The sequence below is a fragment of the Acanthopagrus latus genome, chromosome 21 (assembly GCF_904848185.1).
Source record: "Acanthopagrus latus isolate v.2019 chromosome 21, fAcaLat1.1, whole genome shotgun sequence".
Lineage (NCBI taxonomy): Eukaryota > Metazoa > Chordata > Actinopteri > Spariformes > Sparidae > Acanthopagrus > Acanthopagrus latus.
The window spans coordinates 6,903,751-6,930,937 of NC_051059.1; the positions used below are offsets into that span (position 1 = coordinate 6,903,751).

General features: G+C 43.4%; 2 protein-coding genes and 1 long non-coding RNA gene across 3 annotated transcripts; 2 read left to right on the forward strand and 1 right to left on the reverse strand.

Annotated features, from left to right (window-relative positions):
• The first annotated feature begins 8,343 nt into the window (after positions 1–8,343).
• On the forward strand, positions 8,344–11,377 carry kcnmb2 (potassium large conductance calcium-activated channel, subfamily M, beta member 2). The gene is made up of 5 exons (XM_037084433.1): positions 8,344–8,448; positions 8,870–8,992; positions 9,605–9,775; positions 10,033–10,228; positions 10,508–11,377. The coding sequence occupies exons 2-5, from the start codon at positions 8,934–8,936 to the stop codon at positions 10,790–10,792; spliced, it is 711 nt and encodes a 236-aa protein (XP_036940328.1). The 5' UTR covers positions 8,344–8,448; positions 8,870–8,933; the 3' UTR covers positions 10,793–11,377.
• Positions 9,804–13,096, reverse strand: LOC119011376. Its single transcript, XR_005072176.1, has 3 exons — positions 12,962–13,096; positions 10,070–10,223; positions 9,804–9,914 (listed from the first exon to the last, which is right to left on the reverse strand). It is a non-coding gene; the product is annotated as an uncharacterized LOC119011376 (long non-coding RNA).
• Positions 13,093–26,959, forward strand: LOC119011374 (phosphatidylinositol 4,5-bisphosphate 3-kinase catalytic subunit alpha isoform). Its single transcript, XM_037084431.1, has 21 exons — positions 13,093–13,491; positions 14,441–14,857; positions 15,114–15,323; positions 15,440–15,690; positions 15,999–16,244; positions 16,469–16,554; positions 16,659–16,764; positions 17,911–18,063; positions 18,608–18,742; positions 19,471–19,595; positions 19,709–19,790; positions 20,033–20,197; positions 20,353–20,456; positions 20,730–20,901; positions 22,605–22,711; positions 23,046–23,167; positions 23,574–23,652; positions 23,851–24,021; positions 24,169–24,286; positions 24,705–24,856; positions 25,527–26,959. The coding sequence occupies exons 2-21, from the start codon at positions 14,506–14,508 to the stop codon at positions 25,795–25,797; spliced, it is 3,207 nt and encodes a 1,068-aa protein (XP_036940326.1). The 5' UTR covers positions 13,093–13,491; positions 14,441–14,505; the 3' UTR covers positions 25,798–26,959.
• Positions 26,960–27,187: the final 228 nt, after the last annotated feature.

Here is a 27,187-nt window from a genome sequence, read left to right on the forward strand (position 1 = left end):
TCTGAACTGGGGAGCCATTAAAACAGCAAGTGTGTGTTCAGCATATTCAGGGCATCCTTTGTTGCAGTGTTTTTGTCTTGTTACCAAAAATGTAACCATTCTGCCGAGACAGGAGCCTTCTTTATTTCTCAGGCTCTGTGTATGCTCACAAACGCAAGAAAAAACAGAAAAGAACCACCACTTACGAAGTATATTTCCGTGGCGGAGGATATCGTCCTCAGCCGTGTTAACAGTGATGGTAATGCAGAGGTACAACATTTGCATTAGATCAAGATAGTAAAAGTCTCAAAGGCGTTTATTTGTTTAGCCTCATCAGATTAACTGTGTAGTTGAGTGATGGATATGGCTGTAGCAGTCCACTGATTTTCTGTCTTTGCTACCTCCCATCCTTTGAGCTGTTTGATCCTCCCACTCAATTATCTTCAGTGCTCATCTGGCCCTTTGTCAACATCCTTGCCACTCGTCCACCAGAGACCTCTGTCTGACATGTTGTGCCACACATTTATTCATATGGAAAGGTGATGGGATGCTGTAATGTACTGTAATTTCTTTCTCAAGGATGCTTGAGGTGGAGCGAATGTCAGAATCCTCAGTCCTAAGAGATGGATTTTATTACAACACAAACCTGTGCATGAAATTATGCAAAGCGGGTTTCAGTTTCAGTGCTGTTTGTCTCTATTAGATCACGTACGGGTGATTTCCCTCATTCTGCCCCTTGCTTGTATCTCCGCGAGCCAGGAGAAACAGAAATATGTGCTCCATCACTCCCACTGAGTGAGGGTGTTTTGGCTGCCAGTGAAGAAATGTGAAGCAAATTCCTCCTCTCCAATGCCAGGCTTTACGCAATATATGATTCACTCTACAGGCAAATATTGTGAATTGACTCACCTCCTCTCTGTGACTGTAAATTCTTCCCATAGTTTTTTACACACAGTACATGCACATACTGTATATTACATATACAAAACAAAATACATGCAACATACATTTGTGACAATGTCCGAATTGTGAGTTCTGTTTGTGTTGGCACGGCACAGAAGTTGTCCTATAAACTGAGATTCCATAAATGTGAGGCTGGAGGGAGTACAGCAGTATGGTATCTGTGTGGGGGCGTGGAACTTATCTGCAGGACAATAACAAGAGGTTGCTAGGGATGTGAGCGCAGCGGCAACACTGATAACTATGTGCCGGATCTGTTGGCATTGTGAAATTGCCTGGATACTGCCACACAAGTGGCAGCAAGCTTTAACTACGGCCTTAGCAACAGCAGTACTGTCTTATTCATTTCATGTGTGTATGTAAAGAGGAAAGATGGACGCCTATGATAAGGACATGTAGTCTGAGATTTACATCTCTACTACTCAGAACACATGTGTAATAACAGATGAATAATGACTGGATATCACCAGCTTCTTTATTTGTCTTGACTTTCGAACACTCAGTATAAGCACTACCTGCTTGTTATCCGATGTTGCAAGTGTACATATGCAGAGAGGGAAATCTGACTTGCTTTTTTGATTTGTGTTTTTATTTATTTGCATTTATCAGTTGTTTGGGTAGCACTTTATGCAAACCTCTAGTAATAAATGCTAAATGTATAGTTTATTCAACTTTAAAAGTTATTATAACACCGCTCAGAGCTCCTAGTCAGGACCAGTATATAGCTGCGGGGCTAACTGAGCTAACCTGCTAATGTCAGTTAGCAGCAGTTAGCAGTTACTGAAATGTGCTGCCCTTTGACATTTTTATTCAACTATTCTTACATATTTCACCTTTAACTAAGCTTGAGTTTAATTAGAGGTTATTTCACTGTTAAATATGTTAAATGATTATAGAAGTTATTAAGCAACTGTTTTTGTGAAGTTGCAACTAATCTTTGCAATACATTATAAATGGTTGGATACGTCAGGGCTAGCTGGTTAGCATGCTAGCTAGGGGAGGTATCTCAACAACACTGTACATAGAGGTCAAAAATGATTTCTTCACATTCTGTCGATGATGCTGCATCATTATCACATTGCACCTTTAGCTGGAAATGTACCATTAAGTAATGATGGTAACATGTTACTGTTGTTTGTAATTTCTTGATATAAATTCTAATATTATTTGGTTTGACTATTTTGGTCACACATAAACCCAAAAATCTCAATCCCATTTTCGTTAGTCGCTCTGGTGCGCTTGAAATTTAGACGTTTAATTTTCAAACAGTTGAGATTATCTCAACTCAGTCTCTTGTTCTGTGCCATTTCAATAAAGAAAATGTGTATTTTCAACTATTTCTTGCCAGCAATTGAATTAACATATATAATTGGGGGCACCTACATCATGTCCTGGTGCACCTACAGTAAATTATTTAGGTGCACCAGTGCAACCAGTGTAAAGAAAAAAGAAAAAAAAGATTGTAGGTAAGATGAAAATATGTGCATTAGTGAGTTCCAACCTTCAGACCGTGAACCACTGTGTTATTTTTCTCAGCAGATGATTGCATAACAGCACAGGTGACACTCAATCACATTATGAATATTAATAACACTCTTTATGCTGCATGATAAATAGCAGCAATTAAAACATAGGACCAGGCCAACATGACCTAATATTTGTTATACAACTGAGCTACAGCTTACCTCATATCCATCATTAACACAACCTATCATATCTGCCAGAGAGAGAGAGAGAGAGAGAGAGAGAGAGAGAGAGAGACTGGAAATAGAGAAAAAGGGAGCAGGAGAAGGGACTGCAGCTCGGCTTCACTGCCTGCTCAGCAAGAGCTATTTTTAGATCCAGAGAAACAAAGAAGCAGAATCGCCTTTCATACCCCCTGTAACTATGTTGTTTCACCTCCAAATGTGGCACTTGAAGACAGCAGCTATGTTTAGACCTAACCTCGAATAAACGTGAATGCCTCTCCATCTGCCCTTGAGCCTTTTTTTTAACCCCCCCCCCCCCCATCCCACATATTTGCACATGCTGCCTTACTGTATGCAAAAGAAGGCTGTCATTTTTCAGGGCTAAATCTAAGGTCAGGTTATAATTAGAGGGAGACACCACAAGGCAAGACGGAGCTCTCTTCAGGGAGATCGTCTTGTAATATACTGTACGCTCTGGCCATCGCCGGATTGAGCTTGGAGGAGGCAGTGAATGTAAAGTGGTGAGCAGTGCACACTTCTAGCACAATCTGATCTGATGCTGCTGGTATAAGGGACAGACTTTGAAGATCACACGCTGCGAGGGGGATGAGCAAAGACTGCAGCCAAGACGGCTCATTAATTGTGGTCTGCAAGGGAAAATCCCCCAGCTGTCAGACCAGTGCTGTTGTGGAAAGCACTGCCTGCAGAGACATCATAGCATCAGAAAAGAACTCAACAGCCTCAGTAGAGATTCAATTTGCTGCACAAATATGCAATGCCATTGTGTTGGAGTCGGCATTTTCAAAAATAACCTGTTTGACTAGGTCTTGTCTTGCAAAGTAGAGTCTTTTGTGTACAATGACATAAAGATAATAGTCATACAGTACATCTAAAAAAAATACATCATGTGCATCTCTGGGATCAGACTGTTGATCATATTCATTCATTCATTTCTCTCATATTCTCATATGAAAATGTTTTTAATGGATTTATCTGCAAATCTGAAAGACAACGATGCTGGCGCGACTATGTGATGAAAAAATGACAAAATAGAATATACTGAAGATGCAAAGTTAACTTATCTCCACTAGGATTGCGTCTTTGATTGGCATCTTGAAGAAATAAAAAATGACCGGGAAATAGTTGTTAGCATTACATTTGCTGTTTCTGGTCATGCTGTGCTTCATTCTGTATCTGTGGTTGTTTTGCATTTCCTTGTAGTTGTAAAACATTCTGAAATAAGATTTCTACGCATCTACAGTTCACCAAAATAAAAGCCTCTCTTAAAAAGGAAAAAAAAAACACCCTGGTATTCCATGTGGTCTCCCCATGGTCATCAGTCAAAGAGGAAACCCCCGAGCAACTGATTTCTTTCCAGTTTCTGAGGTTGCAGAGACACCTTGTGGCAAGACGCGGGAGACCTCCAATCAGAGTGAAGAGGTGGCCTTCAAGCCGCTTAAACATACTGTACATTTTTTGACATGGGAAGGCAGAGGCGTTTGAAATAACTGCTCCTGGATGCCTCTGTGGATGTGCAGCAGTGCCTGCAACAAACATAGCCCCGGGTCAAGCCAGCCGGAGCTACTTATTTGGAGGTACAGTGAAGATACATTGTGCTGTACCATGACGGCATTGTGCAGGGAACTCGTATTACTAACTCAGGTATGGCAGGCATTCTGTTTGAGTTTAAATAAGAGGTAGCCAGCTGCCGTCCCTGGGAGCCCAGACCGTGTTGGAGAGAGCCACTGCTGACAGTTGTAGCCAAAAGTCTGGATTATCATGACAGCACATCGACGAGAGGTAGGACTTCACAGATTAAATGCATTACCGCTGCCATTTCCACCCGGCGCACACTAGGCACAGACAAAATGATGGAGCTTATTGTAATTTGTATGTGCAAAGACAAGAGATCATTCCAGGCACCACAGAGAAACAGAGAGGCTGTGAACACAGAGCAGAGACCATGTGCTCAGCAGTGATCCAGAAGGTCAACACACAGCACATGGCACGGGAATACAAAGGCGTGTTTAATCTCATACATGTGAAATGGATTCATAAGGGATCAGGAGTGAACCGCAGCGTGGTTGTTTTAGATTGATCTGCAGCGTAGGAGCTTTGGACGGAGCCCCTCGTCGAATCCTAACCGGGCGGTAGTGACAGGAACATGCCGCTTTTCGTTTCTGCGCCTGAGGAACGAGACAGCAAGCAACCGCAAACACACATGATTAAATTCTGATTGCATGGCTGTTGTTTTAACGCCCGTGCGTGGTGTTACGAGGTGCAGGTACAATAGGCCTGAGGCACGCAGTTCATAATGCCTCCCATTGTCCACAGTGTCCAGTCGTCCGGTGTGTTCATCTCAGGTAAGTGTTTCACTGCCCCGTCGTTCCTCTGTGGCGTGCTGTGCAGCGGAGCATGACACTTTCAAGGCATCCACAACACTACAGGACACATGACGGGCGGGGTGGGGGGGAATAATCACTGGAAGGACGAGGCAGGAAATAAATCCTGAGACATTCTTCATCAAAGAGCGTGTTGATAGCAGGCCAAGCTTTGAATTTCACACAGCGCTGCGCCGCACACAAGGTGAGTAAACACCTCACGGAAGCAGAAATTTGCCGCATCAAGGCTGAGGCCTCAGAGCCGGTCCCTGTGTGACGCACAGCACTTTATTCCAGTTCTGTGGCGAATAAGCACCAGTTAACAAAATCCAAAGGAAGTTACAAATATTCATAAGATCATGGATGGATTATGTGACAACGGGCCCCCGGGCGCAGACATGTAAGAGGCCCCCCTCCCCACCCTTCCTGCACTGGAGCAAAACATCCAGACTGAAGGTGACACAAAACGAGAGAAATGACAAGGTTTTTTTTTTTGTTTGTATTGTTGTACTGTCTCGTGTCTTTGTGATCATCTTGAGTCTCTTATTTTGTTTTGTTGCATCTCTGTGTGGTTGGCTTGTGTTTCCTAACTGTACTTTTGTGTCTCTTTTGTGTCTTTTGTTTCTCCTCCTGGTCCTTTAGCCTCTCATCGTTATGTCACCGTGTGGCTGCGATGCATCTTTTTGTGGTTGTATTGTGTCATTTTGTATCTCTCTCTGGCCTCACACTTTGTAGTTTTGCATTAATTGTGTTTGTCTCTGTAGTCATATTGTGGTTGTTTTGCACCTTTTTCTGCTTGTGTTGTGTCATTTCGTGCCTTTGTGGTTGTTTTTTTGTGTCCTTTTAGTTATTTTGCATGTCTTTGTTTTCATTTTGTATCACTCTGCAGTTGTTTTGTGTCATTTTGGGTGTCCTTCTGGTCATTTTGCCTCTCTGTGTAATCGTGTCACATTCACAGGTGCTGCTGTTGGTAAAAAAAAAAAAGAAAAAAAAAACTGTGGCTGAACTTCAATAATTCACACATTCAGTTCTCACTGAAGATGAAGAAGCGATTGGCTGCTCAGACGCCCTCTGACCCTTCGGGCCTCAGGACCGGTGCCCGGCAGGCCCGTTCAGTCATCCATCATGTGCAACACCTGCTCCGTGGTTACATGCTCTGCCACATGCCATTTTGTTTTATCATTCAGTCACGTTTTGAGACAAACAAGATGGGAGAGAGGCAGCTGGAAGAAATATGAACCAAGGACACACCCATAAAGAACACAGCAAGGCTGACTGGTCCTGTCCGCCTCTGGCTCGGGATATGTAGCTCATTAAACTGATAATAGGAGAATGTGAATAATACAATCCTGCCTGGGTAAGCAGTTTCACACTCATGCGGGGCTCATGAGCACCTCCTCAGACACACACAGACTGTCTCCCTCCAGTGCTTCATGTGGTGACTCTGCAGACTCAGTAGCTCTATTAATAAGCAGTGATATGAAGAAGGACACAAATCCAGAATCAGTTTTTCAAGTTAGTGACTGTCACTCAGAAGCACTGCCTCACCCTATGACTATGACATTAGTACTGATTCAGTTAAAGGTCATGGGACTTAGGGGCAGAAATGGAATACAAAGAAACTGAATATTCAGATTGAATTCAGATTTTCAGGATTCTCATAAACTTCACTCGAATGGATACTTTGTTGCCTCAAATGAATAAAATCGCCACCAGTGTCAACTATTCTGGAGCCAATCTGCGATGTGGACGCATTTTTCTTTCTCAGTTTTGAACGTTTCTGATTAAATGCTTCCAATTTGTTTCCTTCATTTGAAGCGAACTCAGAAGTTCCTGCAAGGTCACACTCAACACCATGAGGCCGCCTGTCCCGTATATCATTAAGGACAGCGTCACTGTCCATTCCCTATCAGTTACTAGGTAGCGAGCCGCCTGCCACTCTGAGTCCAGACTATATGGTGTGTGAGGCAGGACTACAAACAAATACCCCGCTGTCAAAACCCATTAAAACCTTTAGCTTGAATGTAAACTTGCTACAAGGAGGAAGGCAGCCTTTCTGTGTGTGTGTGTGTGTGTGTGTGTGTGTGTGTGTGTGTGTGTGCATGTGTGTGGCCGTGTGTGTGTGTGTGTGTGTGTGTGTCCATGTTTAGCTGAAATCAATACAGTTATGTGTGGAACTTGAGACACTCGAGAGGCGATGGTCAGCGTGCCTCTACAGAGGAGAAAAGTTGTGAGATGGACCGTAAAATTCACGTAAGCGCGGCTCTTTGTCGCGGGTGCGCATGCAAAACCTCGCGGAATGCTTCGAAGAAAGCACAGACCCAGACAGCACTTTTAGCTTCCTTCAGATTTCTTCACTGGGGTCGTCTCACAGCAACATTTCCCCTCAGCAGCTGGGAATGTAATACAATAAGGAAATTACTCATCTGAGAGGAACTTGTTGGCTGGTTTTCTAACTATTCAGCTCCGAGCGCTCTGGCAAAGTTGCGTCCTCCACGGAATGAAAACAGCCTGCTCATTGTGCTTACATGTGAGAGGACTTGACAACAGCGACAGAATGTCCATCAATAAAACCTGATCCGTTCTGTGTTGATCGTTCTGCTCCTGAAGTGGAGCGTATCAACCCTATGATGTGATTATTGGTTCACACTCGATTGATTAGTTTGACTCAGTTTTGACTCTTGATGGAGCGGCTCTGAGCTTGACCAGGCAGCGACATCACCGCCTTGTGTGAGCAAATGCCAACAGGTAACAAATACCGTGGCTGTGTAAATACATTTGTTCTTAAAGGTGCAATATGTTTATTCAAAATACTCTAAAATGAACTAAAATGATCAACAGAATGTGAGGAAATAACAGTGGTGATGTTATGTAAAAGTCGTCTATGTATTGTATAGCAGAGACCTGTTGAAGATAGCATGCTAACTAGCTAGCGCCTGTTCACTTTGCATCTCGGGGGGTGACGGTCCAATTGTAACCAAAACCGACACTCACCCTCACCCTCACTCTGAGCTCCCAATCAGAGCAGAGTCAGCTGTACGATTGCTAACTGTGCACTCTTACTAGCTAACTCTGGTGCTTTACTGCCCCCTAGGTGTTTGTAGTATAAATTCACCAGGTGGCCATCTCTTACATATTGCTCCTTTAATTATGTTTTTGAGTTAATGCCTTGTAGTCTCTGAAGTGTTTTTTTTTTTTTTTTGCGTCACCTTCATGCTGACCCCTGGGCGACCTGGGAAAAAAATAACTCATCACGTCTCACTTTGCGTTTGAATAAACTCTTATGTCATTTGTGGGACCAAAGCTGCATGTGCGCTGTCATTTCTCTGTGTTTTAGGACCGGCAGAGAGCGAGGAGGCTACTCATGCAAGGTGTTGTTGTTGTGCCAGTGAGGAGCCAATGACTTCGTGTTGACAGCAGAAGTGTTCAGGATAAAGCAGGTAGTTTTTTTTTTTTTTAAGGGGCCTCATCAGCATTAACACCTCTCATCCGTGGCTATCTGTCATCTTTGTTTACCCACCGAAGTGTTTCTTTGTGTTGAAAATGAGATGTTTACCTGGTGGAGTCCCCTGTATCAATGGTGCTTCCTGTCGGCACAGCATAATAGTCACTGCTGTCTGCAGGCTTACTGGGAGAGACATTTACTCAATGTTTCTTTTTGTATAAATGTGGTGAGTTTGAAGGCAATTATGCACCAAAGCTACAGTGTGATTTGTTGTCCTACAGATTTGCTTTGTAACCAGTGACTTGGGATTTGTGTTGCATTTATGATCCAGGTGGTGAAAGTGTATTTGGGTGTAACAAGAAAATGGACTTGTATGCTTCAGGGCAGCTAAACCTTAAAGTGGCTGTAATTCACAGGTCTTTTCAGCAATCCTGCCGTTTGGCCTCACCGAGCAAAGGAGGACGCGGATCATCGAGGAAGATGTTCTTTGTGGCGGGGACCAAAAGTAGACCAGGCTCGGGAGGAGGGAGCGAAAGGAGGTAACAGCCTCGCACCCGTTCAGCCTGTATACGCTGACTTAAAGGGTAATGCCACCAAGTTTACATATTAAAGTGTGTGGCTCTAGAGGAAGCTGCGTGTAACCTGATAAATTGCCTTCAGTTATGCTACTCAGTGGCTAAGTTGCATTGTGGATAATGTGGGCATCAGATTTTGAACCGCAAACACGGTTGATGTTGACGAAACGGAGACACCGTGTGATCCCAACTCAGTTATACTATTGGCCGACAATCTTTGCCAGAAGCTTCATTCAACTTCCTATTTTTACAGAGACGTTAGCAAGACAATCATTTCGGACCCGACTAACATTGTGCAGTTATTAATTAACAATCATAATAATGTTTTAAAGGGAACAAGATACTTTTGTTCTGCACCTCTCTACAAGCTCTGTACGTGTCTTATGTTTACAAATGATCTGTCTGCATACAACTGTCATCAATATGATCTTTAATGTGTAGAACTGGTGGAGTTATCCTTTAAGGGGCATTCAAGGCTGTCTCTTGTCATGCGTTTTGATTTCCATGTCATAATATTTGCACTGTGGCTTCAAAAATATGTACAATGACGACGCCTCCTCATTTTCCATCGTCGAGGTCAATCTACCAGAAATTCCGTGAGGTAGATTTATTGGACAAAAAGAAGACAGTGACGGCTCTGAAGCCCGGCGAAGACCGAGCCATTCTCCTGGGGCTCGGGATGATCCTCTCTTCAGTCATGATGTACTTTGTCCTGGGCATCACTATCTTACGCTCCTATGCAGACAGGTACAAGCCTGATAGTAGAATTGCATTTTTTATCTTTTATTTTTTACATCCCATAAAGGACTGAACTGATATTTCTGTCAGAAGCATGTTTTATTCATCAGAAGTGCTCGTTGAGAAACTGCTTCAGTGCCCTCTCAACCTGAAAATTGCACAAATGAATAGTTTATGAAATTATACCCAAGGCCGATTTGATTTCATATCATGAGATTCTTCTTTTTTTTGCATTAAATTGGCTCTTCATTTAAATGTCAACACAGTGTGTGGACAGAGGAGGGTGTGTGTGTTGTACTCAACTCCACGGTCACAGCAGACATGAACTGTTCCTACAACTGTGGGTCAGACTGCTGGAGAGTCTCCAAATACCCGTGTCTGCAGGTCTACGTGAGCGTCAATAACACGGGCCGCGTCAGCCGCTTATCTCACAATGAAGAGACCCAGGACACCAGCTCTGAAGTGAGTACAGTGCCAGAGGGAAAATACAGAGAATTACTGAACCGCTTCAAATGTTGACAACGGCTGTCAGATGTTTGCCCGATTATAGACTCGCTCTGCTCTCGATTCAGAAAAAAAAAATGTTAGTTGATAGGATTTGGAATTTTTCCTGGTCAAGCTGAAAGGTGATACATGGAGGGTGGTGTGTTTCAAAGTGGCCCCCCACCCCCATCAGCAGAGAAAAAAAGTCTGACCACACGATTGCCCTCTAGATAACCTCCTTTTTCCTGTCCCGTGCAGTGTTTCTATGTGCCCCGGTGCCAGAAGGACAGCCTTGCCATGCATGTCATGATCATGAACATCTCTGAGCGTCTGAAGGCCAACCAGCAGGTCCCTTGTTACTATGACCCCAGCGAGCAGCAGGAGGCGGTGCTGCTGACCCGCCTGTACGACCACAGCATCGTCGTCCACTCGCTGCTGTGGCCCTCCTGCATGCTCCTAGGAGGGGCCCTCATCATCGTCATGGTGAAGCTCACGCAGTACCTCTCCAGGCTCAGCGAGGAAATAGGGAAGATCAAGAGGTGAAATACGCGGAGCAGCTGTGAGAGCCGGGCGGCGCGTTGGGGGGCTTGGCGATGGACGCGCGACATGAAAGGGATTGTTTGAGCCAAAAGTGACCTTGCAGTGACCTCTTGCAAACTTTCCTCTTCGGCTGAGACACGCGGAACAGCTGACTATCACTCTGGATCGAGGCTGGGGTGACTGGCGGAAAATATTGGACAAGTAGCTGGCTGTAAATACCTGGAGGAGGACTATGCCTGGATTTTGCATGGTGTTGAAGCCTTGTAAAACGTTTCATGGGTACCTGTTTACAAGAGTTTGTGACACTTGTACGCCTAAATATTGTTTATAATGAGCACGTGTTTGCTACGTCACCTACACATGACAGAAACCAACCTATATTTAAATCTTCAATGCTGTCCGTCCAGAAATATCGTCTGTGTTGTTGAGGAGGGCTACAGCTTTCCCTTTATTTTGAGAATCATATTTTCTGAAGCCACATGTTCTTATTTGATATCCACTATCTCAGCGACCAAATAATACGTGCAAGTCTCTCATGATGTCCTGCACAACCTGACGTGATTCTTTGCATGTCAAGATGATGATGAATTTAGCTCACCAAACCACAATGAACATACAGAGGCCTGGTGATTAAAGGCACAATATGTAAGAACCGGGACGACTCTTGAATGCCTGTTTCACCTGGGTAACAGCTAACTGCTGCAAACTGTAGCTGCCTCAAGCTTGGTTAGCGGTGCAGCTAGTGATCCGGACTAAGACAGAGTGGTATTATAAGGAAAGGATGGGCTGGGGCTAGCAAGGTAGCATGCTAACATCAGTAGATATCTCTTCAACACAATACATAGATATATTATATATGTATATTTTTCCCTTTAAAGTAGTTTGCACACTCTTCAAATAATTAAATTTATAACAGAATGTATGGATGCAGATTTACAGGAAAAACTGCTTGTCTATGGTTCCCAAGAAAACCTTATAAGTGCCATATGTAAAAATTAGATTGAATTTAAACTCCAAACAAATAGGGAGCAACATATCACCAGAGTAAACACTAAATGCTGCTAACTGCAGTTGCTATTTGCTAGTTAGCTCAGTTAACTGTGCAGCTAGCGGTTGCATTAGCTGACTCTGTCCTGACTGGGAACACCAGGGGAGTGTTTTTGTTGTTTAGTATGTTACCATCACTTCTTGAGGTATGAACTGGTTAGGGGCTAGCCAGCATGGTGACATCCAAACTGTTATTATGAATGTTTTAAAGGCGCACTATGCAACTTTATAACACCTCGAAAACCAACAAGGCTTAGCATGCGGTTAATACTCGGAACAGATTTTTGTTGACGGCGGAGTGAGAACGAAAACAGCGCATCGCCCATCCTGAAGCCCCAAAGGTCAAGAATATAGGACCACATGACCAAAAGTGTTGAAGCTAAAATTCTAATATGTTGTACCTTTAAATTACCCAAAAACATGATTCCAGGGTCAAATGTTTCCTCTGCAATACAGCAACTGCTGTATCCACCTCCAGGTTATCTCACACATTAAAACAGCACTTTAATGCTCCCACTGTGGTGATTTTATAAAACAGTTCTTTGTAGGCACACACTGTGGCCCTGCAGCTGAGACAAAAGATCATCTCCCCTGGATATAGAAAGCACACAGAGTGCTCATATCTGTCAAGGCTGCACACTCGTCTGAAATTAGTTTGCTCATTTTGAGGATGTGTTTAATACAGTGATTTTTTTTAAAAGACTTTTTTCACATCAAGGACCCCAAACATGATTAGAGGGTGTACCCCTTTATGTTTTAGGGGAGCCCTGGAACCCCCTCCAGGGACCCTGGAGTGTCCCGGGACGCCACAAAGTTTTCATCTATGGTGCATTAAAATGTTTGGATAATATTCCTGTCCTGAAATATTGTCTGCACAACTAATGTGCACAATTTCAAGTTCACACCATAGGGTGGGCATTGACACGTATTGTGTTGCCGGTGATATTCTTCCTCTGCCCGTGGCCAGTAAGAGTTCAGCTGAAATATTATGTAGTTTCAAAGACATGCAGTCAGAAGCAGGGGAGACGTAATGTCTCAGGTGGAAGCAATGAACCACTGTAATGGAATTAATGAATCATACATCTATCAGCAACACTTTCTATTCTCAGGGCTCCACTCACTCACTCATGCTGGTAAAAAGTATTTGCTTTGGGCTCTGCGTGTGACTCTCTGTAGCAACAAAACAGCAACTTCTGCACCGGCCTGCTCATGTGAACGAGTAGTTTCCTCTTAATTCCCCAGTCTCATCTCATGACAAACTGCCTTTTCTCCACCATCGAACTCCCTGTGTGTGGGAGGGCGGTCCGTGGTGATGAGCCTGCTAGCAGCCCTCGAGCAGGCTAGCTGTGCGGAGCTAGCGTGCTACCAAACTGTGCAGTTTATTTTCGGGACAGCACGATGAAGAACATCATGAAGTATGATAGACTTATTCCACTGTAGCATATTGACAACATCACCGGGAGCAAGAGGCGTCTTTTCTTCACCATAGCGGGTCGGTCCGACCCTCCAGTATCATTGTTTGGATGGACTAACGCAAGAGCTAGCACCGCTGCCTGAGACTTCCCGAGCGGGCACGAACGGGATTTACTCAGCTAGCCGCTGCTAATGATTGTGCTGGCTGGCTAGCTTCGCGGCTAACCGCTAATCTGACACAGGTAGCTTCATATTTGTTTGTTTTCTTCGCGTTATGATGTGTGTTAGCTTTAATTCTTAATCAAAACAGCTACCCATGTACTCACACGAAACACCGGCGGGTCGTATCTCTTTACAGAAGAAACGCCAGACTAACATTAGCTTCTGTATCAGGCGAGGTTTTCATATTATAAATGACATTGATCTGCTTAGTGAACTTGGCTAGCATGGTTTGCTAGCTAGCCAAGAAACAACACCTAACCCAACAAGCTGCACAAAACGAACTGATCGAGGTGACTGTCAAGAACAGACTAAAACCTCAACCTTCGTAGTGTTAGCCACACTCAACTCAAGTGCAGGAAGTGCTTGTTAGCTAACTTTGTTTACATGATTGTTGGAGTCCTTTCAGCCGACATCACTGGACATCTATCATTTCACTTTGAGCTAGCATGACTTGTTTTAACACCAGCTTACCAAAGCCAAAGTTTTTGTCAGAGGGCTTTCTGCCTCTGGTGTGATGACAAGTTATGTTTGTGTTATTTAAGCTGCCGAAGTTGTTATAATAAGAATCATAATAATATAATAGTAATAATAAAAGACAAGTTACATAGTTAAAGTTAACCTGCTAAGCTAGTATGGATGTGTTGCTACAACCCTTCTGTCAAACTGAAGGAAAGTCACTTTACATATGGCTGTGCTCACATATGGTGAACATGAAAACACAAAAACAATATACGATGGTGCTGTAGGCTTCTCCCTAATATGTATTTACTCCTGGTTTTGACATTTTTAGGCAACTCATGTTAAATTTAGACTCATGAATGTGTTGTTAGCATTGTTATATGCTGTCACTATGAAACTCCATCATCATGAGCCAAATATTTACCACAAGCGTTCTGCATTACTGTGCACAGGTCAGTGGATCTTATATAATCCCGATTCTTTCTTTCTTTCTTTCTTTCTTTCTCGCAGTTGGTTGACATCGCTCATCTGATAATTACCAGGCTGTGAAAAAGAGCGAGTTTGCTGGCACGACCATGCCTCCCAGGCCCTCCTCAGGAGAACTATGGGGGATGCACTTGATGCCCCCCAGCATCCTAGTGGACTGCCTTCTGCCAAATGGCATGATTCTCACGTTGGAGTGCCTCCGGGAGGCCACGTTGATCACAGTCAAGCATGAGCTTTTCAAAGAGGCCAGGAAGTACCCTCTTTACCATCTGCTGCAGGAGGAGAGCTCCTACATCTTTGTCAGTGTCACCCAGGAGGCAGAGCGGGAGGAGTTTTACGATGAGACGAGGAGGCTATGCGATCTCAGACTCTTCCAGGCCTTCCTCAAAGTCATCGAGCCCGTAGGCAACAGAGAAGAGAAAATTCTCAACAGAGAGATAGGTATGCTCATGGAATTATCATGCAGCCGCAAAACAACCTGCTGTACAGTAATAACCACAAGCCTTGGCAATGTCATTATCCACAATGAGGAGGATTAACATAATGCCCTTGGCCTGAACTCGTCACACATATTCTGTTACATGTTGCACTGTATAATTGAAAAGCTCACATTTCACATGCAGAGGATCCAAACAAAACTTTGTGAGTTTAAAGCACGCACTGCATGTTTTAATGAAGCACTTGTTTCTTCTTTCAGGTTTTGCGATTGGAATGCCTATATGTGAGTTTGATTTGGTGAAAGACTCAGAAGTGCAGGACTTCAGAAGGAATATTTTAAATGTTTGCAAAGAGGCTGTGGACCTCAGAGACAGTAACGGGCCCCACAGTAGAGCTTTGTATGTATATCCTCCCAATGTAGAATCCTCAGTCGAACTTCCCAGGCACATCTATAACAAGCTAGATAAAGGTAAGATATTTTTACGCTGCGCAGCAATCGTATCAATAATGTATTAGGCAAACAGTCACATTTTTGCTGTTTACACATGCGAGCACCTTTTTTTTTGTTTGATCTCTTTCCCTCAGGTCAAATCATCGTAGTCATCTGGGTTATTGTGTCACCCAGCAACGACAAGCAGAAGTACACCCTGAAGATCAACCACGACTACGTGCCGGAGCAGGTGATCGCCGAAGCCATCCGCAAGAAGACGCGCAGCATGCTGCTGTCCCAGGAGCAGTTAAAGATGTGCGTGCAGGAGTATCAGGGAAAGTACATCCTCAAAGTCTGCGGCTGTGACGAGTACTTACTGGAGAAATACCCTCTGAGTCAGTACAAGGTAATCTAATTTAATCTTGGCCTAACTGCATCTGATGTCATTGTGCTCAGAGGGGAAGAGTTCCACTTCACATCACATTATCATCCGACACAAATGTGCTTGGCATTCTTGACATTAAATGATGTTTATTAGAATATGTGCTGATCAAGAAAAGACCGTATACATCCCAGTATGTTGGTACAAAGCAGCTGGCTTGTGTTTGTGCAGTCCAACAATTTCTGTGTTGATAAACTTGGAAATTGCATAAATGGCTCCAAAATGTCACAATCGCTGCCACTACAAAATGTCACATTGTCTGTCCTCAACAGTATGTGCGCAGCTGTATCATGCTGGGACGGATGCCCAACTTGATGCTAATGGCAAAGGACAGCCTGTATTCCCAGCTGCCCATGGACAACTTCACCATGCCGTCTTATGCAAGGCGAATATCCACAGCGACACCCTACATGAATGGGGAAACAGCCACCAAGTCTCTATGGACTATCAATGGAACACTGCGGATCAGGATACTGTGCGCCACTTATGTCAATGTGAACATCAGAGACATTGACAAGGTACACATGCACTACATGACTTCATCTGGTTAAAGAGCAGACTCTCTTTGTTCTGCTTTTGCGAGAATAAATGCTGTATGTAGTCCCACATCTCCAGAATCTTGGAGGCTTTTAGAAGTTGTTGAGCAGTGTCTTTCACATCATGCGGTCATAAACGTAGTGATATATATCTTTATCACTTGGTTGATGAGTATATAATTCTGTTTTTCTTGTGGCTGCTCTAGATCTACGTCAGGACTGGGATATACCACGGTGGAGAGCAGTTGTGCGACAATGTCAACACCCAGCGTGTGCCCTGCTCTAACCCCAGGTAGTGCACGATGAAGAATGGCGTTCAAAACTCCCAGATTTCATTCAGCTTTGCTACAGTAATGTGATTGATTACGTTAACGGCTCTGTCCCTGTTTATTCCAGGTGGAACGAGTGGCTCAACTACGACATGTACATTCCAGACATCCCCCGCGCTGCCCGACTCTGCCTCTCCATCTGCTCTGTGAAAGGAAGGAAGGGGGCTAAGGAGGTTAGCACTCAAATGCTACATTCAGCTTATAATCACGTTATAATTAAAGGTTTTTGTTTCTGTTCTATGGGAATCATCCATGGTTACTTGATAAGGGAGTCTTAATACCGCAGCAGACTCTCTTTGAGATGCTTTTTTTTGTAAGAAATCTTTTGAAAGAGCAACCGGTGCATTGTATCTGCCAGACAAATGAGCATTGTTTCAGTGAAGAAGTCTATCAGTAATTGGCATTTTTCCATCGTGCCATGAACAACTGCAAGTGATTGCTTAGCTGAAGAGTTGGAGGTTTGCAGTCTGTCTTCTGCAGCTTTTCATCTAACAGCTCATTGGCTGCTCCCTTTTACCAGGCTCTGCAACAGATACAACTGATCCAGATCAGTTAATCATGTATAGTTGTTGGTTAAAAGTGCTCACATTCAAAGTGCTTTTACCAGCAAACTGCACACAGCTGGACACTTAATGTACTGCTCAACAGAAAGTTTCAGTGCTGCTTTGTGTTTAGCGTTCGCTCCATCGGCTGGTTGCTCGGTTGGCCAAACACATGGCAGGACTGTGCTTACAGTTAGCAGGCTGTCCTGCCCGTTTCAACATGGGTCCATCGTTCACAATGTAGCATTATCAGGAAAGAATGCGTCGCATCCCCAAGCGATATTGAGTTTACTACATCCTCTCTGGCTTTAAGGCAGCATATTTTTTTTCTTGGCTGAGTTTCCGGACGGTGATAATAACTATATTCACAGCACGAGAAGAAGCACTCCATTGTTGTTAACGCTCAGGCCAGTTTTTTTCATTTGCATAGTGGCAGTATATACATATTAATGTATAGAGAAAATCCCATTCAACCCGGGGACGATCTCTGGTTCTCCCCAAGCACATTTTCTATTGAGCTTTTGGCTGTTGAGGAGAAAATACAGACCACAAACAAAAACAGAGATTGTTAGAGAATAATAAGGATTATAATTTTAATGCTGTGATCGTTTTCATGTTTATTCCTGTTTGATCTTTATTTAAATCAAAGCAGTTACCTAAGCCAGTTTCTGTTCTGCGTGGGAAACAAACAAACCTCCCTGTGTGTTTCATAGCCCGGAGTGGTTGTGTCTCTAATCATTTTCTTATGCATCATCTTCCTGGTATATTTTGCTGCAGGAGCACTGTCCCCTCGCCTGGGGCAACATCAACCTGTTTGACTACACCCACACACTGGTAGCAGGGAAGATGGCTCTCAACCTATGGCCTGTGCCCCATGGCTTGGAAGACCTGCTCAACCCTATCGGCGTCACGGGCTCTAACCCCAACAAGGTGAACAGCACACGTCAGCATTATGGACCTAATGTTTGCTCCCTGTTTGTGCTCCCAGTGGTGTCTCATGTATTTTTACAGAGCAAATAGTTGTCTGATGGAGAGATTTCGAATGTAAACAGACTTTGCTCTTTGTTTTATCATTTTGCAGGCAAAGTATAAAACTGGAAATGCCAAAAAGAATCAGATCAGAATTTAAAATAGAAAGGTTGTCAAAGCAGATCTCTTTGAGCTACATGGGCCGTCTTGAAGCACCAAGAAGATAAAATATCAAGGAAAAATGTAATCTTTTTCCCCCAGCCTTTTAAGCTTAAAATATGTATTACACTTGTGTCTGCGACTGACCTCTAAGCCTCATGACGCAGTTTTAATCGAGCTGGTGACAACCCGTAGCGTTTCAGAGCCGGGTTTAAGCCGCCTCAATTTAATCAACCAAGCCTCTTATCCCACTTAAATAATTACTCATTGACACAGGCACCTTTCTTTGATTACAGTAATCACCTTGAATGACCTTTCCTCTCCCATCCGCTTTCTAACTGTGCAGGAAACCCCTTGTCTGGAGCTGGAGTTTGACCACTTCAGTTGCCCTGTCAAGTACCCTGATATGACCATCATTGAAGACCATGCAAACTGGAACATATCCAGAGAGCTTGGCTTTAATTACTGCCACACTGGTTTGGTAAGATAACATCATCCTGCGATCTGCATTTTATTCTGTTCACTACAGACAATGAGTTGATATCACCCTTTCATTTACATATGTAGACCCCATGTGCTGCTGAAGTTGTTGTAAGGTTGTCACAGTACCAGGATTTAACACTTTAACGGAGTACTAATATGAAAAAAAACATTCTTGGAGCCTCTTTGTCTAACATTGCTTAGAGACATAAAGGCACACAAAATGAAAAAAATATTTTCTTTTTTTTAAATCATTTTGGTGACACAGCGCTTGAACAGAAACGCACAACATTAACATTTGTGATAATGTTACTATCTGTTCAGTCCTGGGTTGCACATCTTATTATAGCTCTGCATTTTTCACAAATTCGGTACCTGTGAGACTATTGAATACACTAAGTATTGAAAAAGCCATGATACTTTTGACCACCTTAAAGCAACATTATGTAGAAATTGGCATTTTGTTTGCGTGCAGCACCACTGTCATAAATACAAACCCGAGGACTGTCATGGTTTGTCAGACATAATGTAGGTGCTAACTACAAACACAGCTCATGACTTCGTAACATTGTAATGTTTTGAAAACTTGTATGTTGAAGTAAACGTGTATGTAACCCAGTTACATGATACTGTATTATCAGCATGATTTTGAAGCTGCTGTTTTAAGGTTAACAAGTTTACATAATGTTGCTTTAAACTGTGTGTTCCGTGTGTTATATGGTATCATAGACTAACAGACTGGCGCGTGACAACCCCCTGACCGACACCGACAATGAGCAGCTACGCCAGGTGTGTAACAGAGACCCACTCTCTGAAATCACTGAGCAGGAGAAAGACTTTTTATGGAGGCACAGGTAATGTTTGAGGGCTGGTATACCATTGTATAGGATTTTTTTTAAGGGGTACATCACATTTTACACATGTCACATGGGACTGATGTTGATAATCCCTTGTCAAACTCTTTTAGACAAGACTGCCTCAACATGCCAGAGATCCTTCCCAAGATCCTCCTGGCTGTGAAATGGAACTCCAGGGATGAGATTGCACAGGTGAGCTCATGTTTCTACTGCTGACATGCCTTTATTTTGAAGGACATCACGTGAGGACATAGATATGCGCCTGACCTAAGGTGCTATACTATTGCAACAGCTCAGCTGATGTTTACACAGATAGTGCGCACTAACATTCTGCCTCATGTAGTGTGTGGTTGTTTAAACGCCAGAATGTAAAAACAAAACAAACAACATGTACAGTATCTGTGGTCAGCGTGTGTTTCTTTTTTCCATTTCAGATGTATTGCCTTCTGAAGGACTGGCCTGCTATCAAGCCAGAACAAGCCATGGAGTTGCTGGACTGTAACTTCCCTGATCCAATGATCAGAGAGTTTGCCGTGAAGTGCCTTGAGAAATACCTAACAGATGACAAACTCTCACAGTACCTCATTCAACTGGTTCAGGTGCGCCACGCCTCATCCGGCTTTAGACACAATTTAATTGAACATTGTTATTCTGATAAAAGGGTCTGATCAGCTTGATGCCCTTAAAAGTGCTTTCTTAAGGCGAAAGATATATTTTTAATGGTATTTCTTCTGTTTTCTGTGCTTGTGCCCAGGTTCTAAAGTATGAGCAGTACCTTGATAACCCACTTGCACGCTTCCTGCTGAAAAAGGCATTAACCAATCAGAGGATAGGACATTTCTTCTTCTGGCATTTAAAGTGAGTTGATTTAGAAAGGTCTGCTTTCAGGAATTTGGACCTGTTTATATGTGAAATGAAAGGTTAAACTGTTGCTTGAATGTCACTCAACTGTCTGGTCCCAAATCGTCTTGAATTCAAGAAACTTTTGGAATACAGCTGATGTCAATCAATGTTTCGGGAAACTGTGTGTGTGGCTGTGTGTGCGTGTATTTACGAGGAGGACGGTAACGTTTTCCACCAGGACACAAGCGATCTTTGAATGTTTTCTTTTTCTTGCCTACACGTGTGCAGGTCAGAGATGCACAACAAGACGGTGAGCCAGCGGTTCGGCCTGCTGCTGGAGTCGTACTGCCGGGCCTGTGGCATGTATCTGAAGCACCTGAGCAGACAGGTGGAGGCCATGGAGAAACTCATCAATCTCACCGACCTCCTCAAACAGGAGAAAAAAGATGAGGCACAGAAGGTAATGTGACAGCCGACAGCTGTTAATTGTGATCCACTGAAACGTTGAGTTTAATCTTGATGACATCTGGACCAATCTGGCCACAGAGATACTGCAGTATGTTGCGAGAGAGTCTGGACAGTTGTTTTTTTCAGTTTGCATTGCAGCTTCCTTACAGTAAGAGATATAGATTACCACCGAAGATTATTGACTTAAAGCTGGTACTTAAAGTTGAACTATGTAGTTTGGGGAAAGAAATTTGAATCAGAATAGAAAGGTCTTCATTCACTGAGTTTATTTTTTAATGCCTAAACAAACTGGGAACTTGTCATTGACTTGGTGTCAACATTCTTGATGCTGGCATTATTGACTGGCAATTTATTAGATCTAATTATCAGCATCTTTTTCATTTTCAGAATCCATGTCCTGATTTATTTTTTGTTTTTCTGTTGCGGATTGCGGGAAAAAAACGGCTGCAGGAGCAGTTTGCAACTTGTAACTTAAGTTATCAAATAAATGTAGTGGAGTAAAAAGCAAGATATTTGCCTCCAAATATAGTGTAGTGGAAGTATGAAGTATGCAGAATACAGAAATACAGCTACCTCAAAGTTATATTTGTACAGTACTTGAGTAAATGTCCTTAAGTATATTCCATCACAATCAATGAATTAAACAAAAAATGTTTTGTCTGCCAGTAAGGCTGAGCTGGATATACAAATAGTGGCTACAAGAAGGTCATAGCCTGGAGCTAATGTGTCTAAGTCAGTAGAGAAAGTAAATCCATTGGTTAAGCTCAAGCTACAGGATTTCAGCCCTGGTCTTTAACTCGCCGCCGTTTTTTAGAGATTGCCAACATACAGATCAGAGGCTGATCAGCACGCGCTCCAATCAACGACGATCGCCACATGCTGAACCAACGCCTACTATATATCTAGCAGGCCAAATATCTGACGGGTCATGGAGCCAGGAACAAACTACAAGCAATGAGAGCAGACTCTCCTCTCTCCCTCTCTCTTCTATGCTTACATCTGCAGCAGCTCTCTGAAGCCAGTCTTATCATGCATCTATTTGTGTGGAGCGGCACAATAACAATACAAAAATAGCATCAGGACACTTACACACTAGCTGTTAAGTAGGTGTGACCATGTTGTCCTTCTTGACCAACAATACAAGCAGGCAGTTACATGTTTCCATTGCAAAAATCATCCGCGCTGCCTGCGCATACTAATTCATCCTCTCACTCATATTCCGCGCCTCCTCTTCCTTTGTTCTTTTTGCTGCAGTGTTTGACCGCCTGTCGCCAATCAGTCACGTAGTGTGCAAGCCTCGATAAATTCAAGACTCCAGATTTACAGACAGACAGAATGTTGTGTAGTGTGAAAATAACGGCAATGTAGTGTGACCAAGGCATTAAGTAGCTAACTAGCAAATTAGCTCGAAAGTTGGGGCGAGTGATTCTGGAGGATGATCGATGACTGTGAAGGATTGATATCTATATACACCATTATTCATTCAGCAATTGCCATCGCCCATCAAGAAATAACCAGTGTCGAGCCACGCAGCACAAAAATGGTGCTCTGTGAAGCATCCTTCTCTTGTTGGGAAAGACAAATCATTGTGCTTGGGTAAAGCAGCAGTGAGCAGGCTGTGCTTACTGTCCACTTCTTAAAGCCTTCTAAAACTAGTGCTTTATTAACTGACTCATTTTTTCCCTCTCTTTTAAGGTTCAAATGAAGTTTCTGGTGGAGCAGATGAGAAGGCCAGACTACATGGATGCCCTGCAGAGCTTCACCTCCCCACTGAATCCAGCTCATCAGCTGGGAAACCTCCGGTACATCAGCACTGCCTTATCTAACACTCCCCTCTGAAATCGCTTCAGAGGAGAGAGAATGCTTAGTTCCTCTGCAGGTGTTGTTTGCGCCTTTTTCCTCTGCGTGGCTTTTAGTATAATTACAAATAATGAAAGGTGTGTGTACATTACATCCCTGAAGTGTTTTAAGAAGAGAATGTACTCACTGCTCTTAGAGTACAGCCTCATTTTTTTTTACGGTAAATATACTCTACATGACTCAGTTGAAGGGAAATGCAGGGACATTTCCTGAGAACATTCTGTTTTTCTTCAATTTGTTTTTCTTCTTTAAACACGTTTACTCTTTCTGTTTCAGTCTGGAGGAATGCAGGATGATGTCATCAGCCAAGCGACCTCTATGGCTTAACTGGGAAAATCCAGACATGATGTCAGAGCTGCTTTTTCAGAACAACGAAATCATCTTCAAAAATGGAGATGGTGAGCTTTTTCTCTGTGTTTTTTCCCCTTGTATCGCTCTCACCCCCTCTATTTGTTTGTCCATTATTGCCTCTGTGCACCACACACACACACACACACACACACACAAAGCTGAAAATGCTCTTGCTGAGCATGCAGCATATTTCACTCTCAGCCTGTAGGGCGTATCATGGAACACAAACACATCCTCATCGATGCACTTTACAAGGATCTCAGCATTAACAAGTCACGTTATTTGAATCGCACTTTACCGCAGCTGCCCGCGCATTTTGCTGCAACATCTGTGACCAAACCGACTCTGACAGCCCTGCTCCATAATGCATCATGGAAGCTGATCAAAGAGCAGCTAAGCAGCTAATAATCACTTCACTGTCATTCACCTTCTTGTCTCTGTGTGCCCCTGCAGATCTGAGGCAGGACATGCTGACGCTGCAGATCATTAGGATAATGGAGAACATCTGGCAGAACCAAGGCCTTGATCTCAGGTAGGCTCCTCACTTCACTGTGACAGCGAGGATGCAGGTGCACATTACCGGGCGCCGGATGCTTTCATGTTCTGCACTCATACCTGAATGCAGATTAGCGGCAACCCCTTGCAGCCACCTCGAGTCACTTAATAAGTCTGTCACTGCCGGCCTAATTATTTCTGCCCCCCTTTATGTTTCTTGTCCTTCCTCTCCCAGGATGCTGCCGTACGGCTGCCTGTCCATCGGCGACTGCGTGGGTTTGATCGAGGTGGTGAGGAACTCTCACACCATCATGCAGATCCAGTGTAAAGGAGGCCTAAAGGGGGCACTGCAGTTCAACAGCCACACACTGCATCAGTGGCTCAAGGATAAGAACAAGGGAGAGATGTGAGTGGCAGCGATCTGCACAGCCTCTCTGGTCCTCTGTAGGGCGTAGAGGTGGCCTGACTGCTAATGTGATGATTTATTGTGTCTTTTCTGGGAAGAGTAAAGTTGTGAGAACATTTTTTTTTTTAAATTTGTTTGATTCCTTAGGTATGACCAGGCCATAGATCTGTTCACGCGGTCATGTGCAGGCTACTGTGTAGCCACATTTATCCTGGGCATAGGGGACAGACACAACAGCAACATTATGGTCAAAGATGATGGACAGGTAAAGGTTTAACATCCTTCTACATCACATATATGCATCTTTTCTGTTTCTTTCTTAAATGGGCACCATGTAGTTCTGGAGAAGAAATTCAAACTCAGAATTTTTGTATGTACAATATTAATGACATCATAATGCAAACTCAGATGTATTCATTTTTTCCATTACTGAATAAACAAGCTGTTCTCAGAGGAAAACAATGTCCCAGAACACTGTTTGAAGCTTGAAAGGTGGCAGGGTCCGCCACATATAACCAAAGTAAAACAGTGTGAAATTGTGTAGTCGTTTTGTTTATTCAGTCATGAAAACAAAGACACTTTGTTTATTTTGTTCGTTTAGGCATTAAACAGATTAACATTTCTTACCCAAATCTCCCATGAATAGATGATTAATGTCTTCCTTTGTCAATGTTTTTTTGCAGCTGTTCCACATAGACTTTGGCCATTTCCTCGACCACAAAAAGAAGAAGTTTGGGTACAAGAGAGAACGTGTGCCCTTTGTGCTCACACAGGACTTCCTGATCGTTATTAGCAAAGGAACTCAAGAGTGCACCAAAACAAGGGAGTTCGAAAGGTAAACCAGCAGTACACCCGAATTTAACTTGGCATTAACGCAATACTAGCAGTGACTTATAAAACATACCAAAGCCAAGTGAAAAGAGAGAAAACTATTTCTCTGATTTTATTAGAGCAACGATTATTAGTTGATCAATAGGTGATGAACTGTTTAGAAAACTGATCATCCATTTTAGTGTTTTTCAAGCAAATATGTCCAACATTTTCTGTTTTCAGCTTCTTGAAATGTAAGGATCTAGCAGTTTTTTGTCACTTATGGTAATAAATGTAGAGTTAGGCGCCCTGGGGGCTCAGTTTGTTGCGCATGTGACCCATCTGCAGAGGCTGTGCACTCGCCACAGCAGCCCAGGGTTGAAATCTAACCCGTGGGCCTTTGCTGCATGGCATCCCCGCGCTGTCATCCTGTTTCCTGTCATCTTTCTTCACTGTCCTGTCCAGTAAAGCCTCAAAAAATAGAAATGAATAAAGAGTATTTGGGTTTTGGAAATACGCCACTGTGGGTATTGAAATTGTGCTAAGCATATAAAAGAAAGGTCTTGAAACTTCCATTACATTCTGCTCACATATGGCCAATTAAACAGGGATTGACTCATTTAAATTGGTACAAAAGGTTACATAGAGCTTGTTTAACCCCTCTTTGTAATTTTTGATTCCCTCTCCCCTTTCAGGTTCCAGGAGATGTGTTACAAGGCGTACCTGGCGATCCGGCAGCACGCCAACCTCTTCATCAACCTCTTCTCCATGATGCTGGGCTCGGGGATGCCCGAGCTGCAGTCGTTCGACGACATCGCTTACATCAGGAAGACCCTGGCCTTGGACAAGACAGAGCAGGAGGCCCTGGACTACTTCATGAAGCAGATGAACGATGCTCACCACGGCGGCTGGACTACAAAGATGGACTGGATCTTCCATACAATCCGCCAGCACGCCATGAACTGAGATGACAGCAAAAACGAAGAGAGGAGTGCAGGACTGTGGAAGCAACAGCACACTAAGAACCAAAAGAGTAGCAAGAAGCGAGCAAGGTATTTTCCCAAACACACTAAGGCCTGGTCGATATGTCTGCCAGCGCGTGACTCTGAAACATCACCTGCCAGCGCACTCACTCAGTAAGGGTGCTCAGAAGGGTCAGTTTCAGGAACATAAAGCCTAAATTCGCCTGTTTCTACAGGTTTCTGAATTTCCTCTCCCTGCACTATGAATTTAAGAGGGCCGGGTGGATTTCTGTTTCGTCAGTCTTCTTCATAGGAACTAAAAGCGTAAAGGACCTCGACCGCATTCTTCATGTGAACAAACTATGGACAAATCTTTATTTTCTTCTATTTTTTTAAAATTTTATTCCTTTCAGTACATCTACAGCCATCAGCATCAAGAAAGGAACGTCACCAGGAGCATAGCTGGCTTTTTCTAACGATGAACTGACAGAGCGTTACCGCATTATTCCCACTACCTATTTTGAACTGATGAAGACAAGGGGGAGATGCCGGCGCACGGAAATGAAAGGGACAGTGAGTGCGCACATAATCACGATGACCCCCCACAGTCATGAAAAACAATCACCAACACTTTTAGAGGAAGGACTTGGAGGAGGACGTGTTGTTAAACACTTAGCTAGCATTTAACTGAAATACTTCTTTGTAGCCTACAGATGACAGAACTCATGACAGATAACTGACTTTTGTACAGCAGTATATCCATAGACTTGTATGCATTCGGTGCACATATTCCTTTTTGAGTCTATTTTCTACTGAGCCAAAGTACTAGATGTATAACTCCACTACTCAGCAGTCTTATTTGTTAAAAAAAAAAAAATAGTCACTACGATTCCAAGCCTCTTGTGTACTCATAGCACTGATCTCTGCAGTATTTGTTTTTGTTTTGTTTCGTCTATCAGTATTATTCTGAGGCACAAATGTCCGTCGTCCACCCCGCGCAGCTGATAGGAGACACACCTCTCTGACGGTCAGCTGGGTACGACACCAGCAGTTGGTCTTTAGATAGAGGCAAAGGGGAAGAGGATGTGCAGTGTTCCTTTTGTGTGCTGTGCTGTTACTCTATGCAAGTTGTGACCCTAAAATGTACTGTATATTGCAAAAAAAAAGAGAAGATGTCAGTGTGAGGCAGAGAGAGAAATGCATCTCCCCCGACGCTCTCACACTGAGCAGTGTTTCAGTGGACTTTGTTCAGACAGTACATGGAAGAAAAAAAAAAAAACAAAACCCAAAACTGCTGCACTGTCACAGAGTCGTCTCCTTCTTCCCGACAAAAACAACTGTGAGAAACGCCTTTGGACCCTGCCTTTTGCTTCTCCAAGGTTTATATTTGGAGC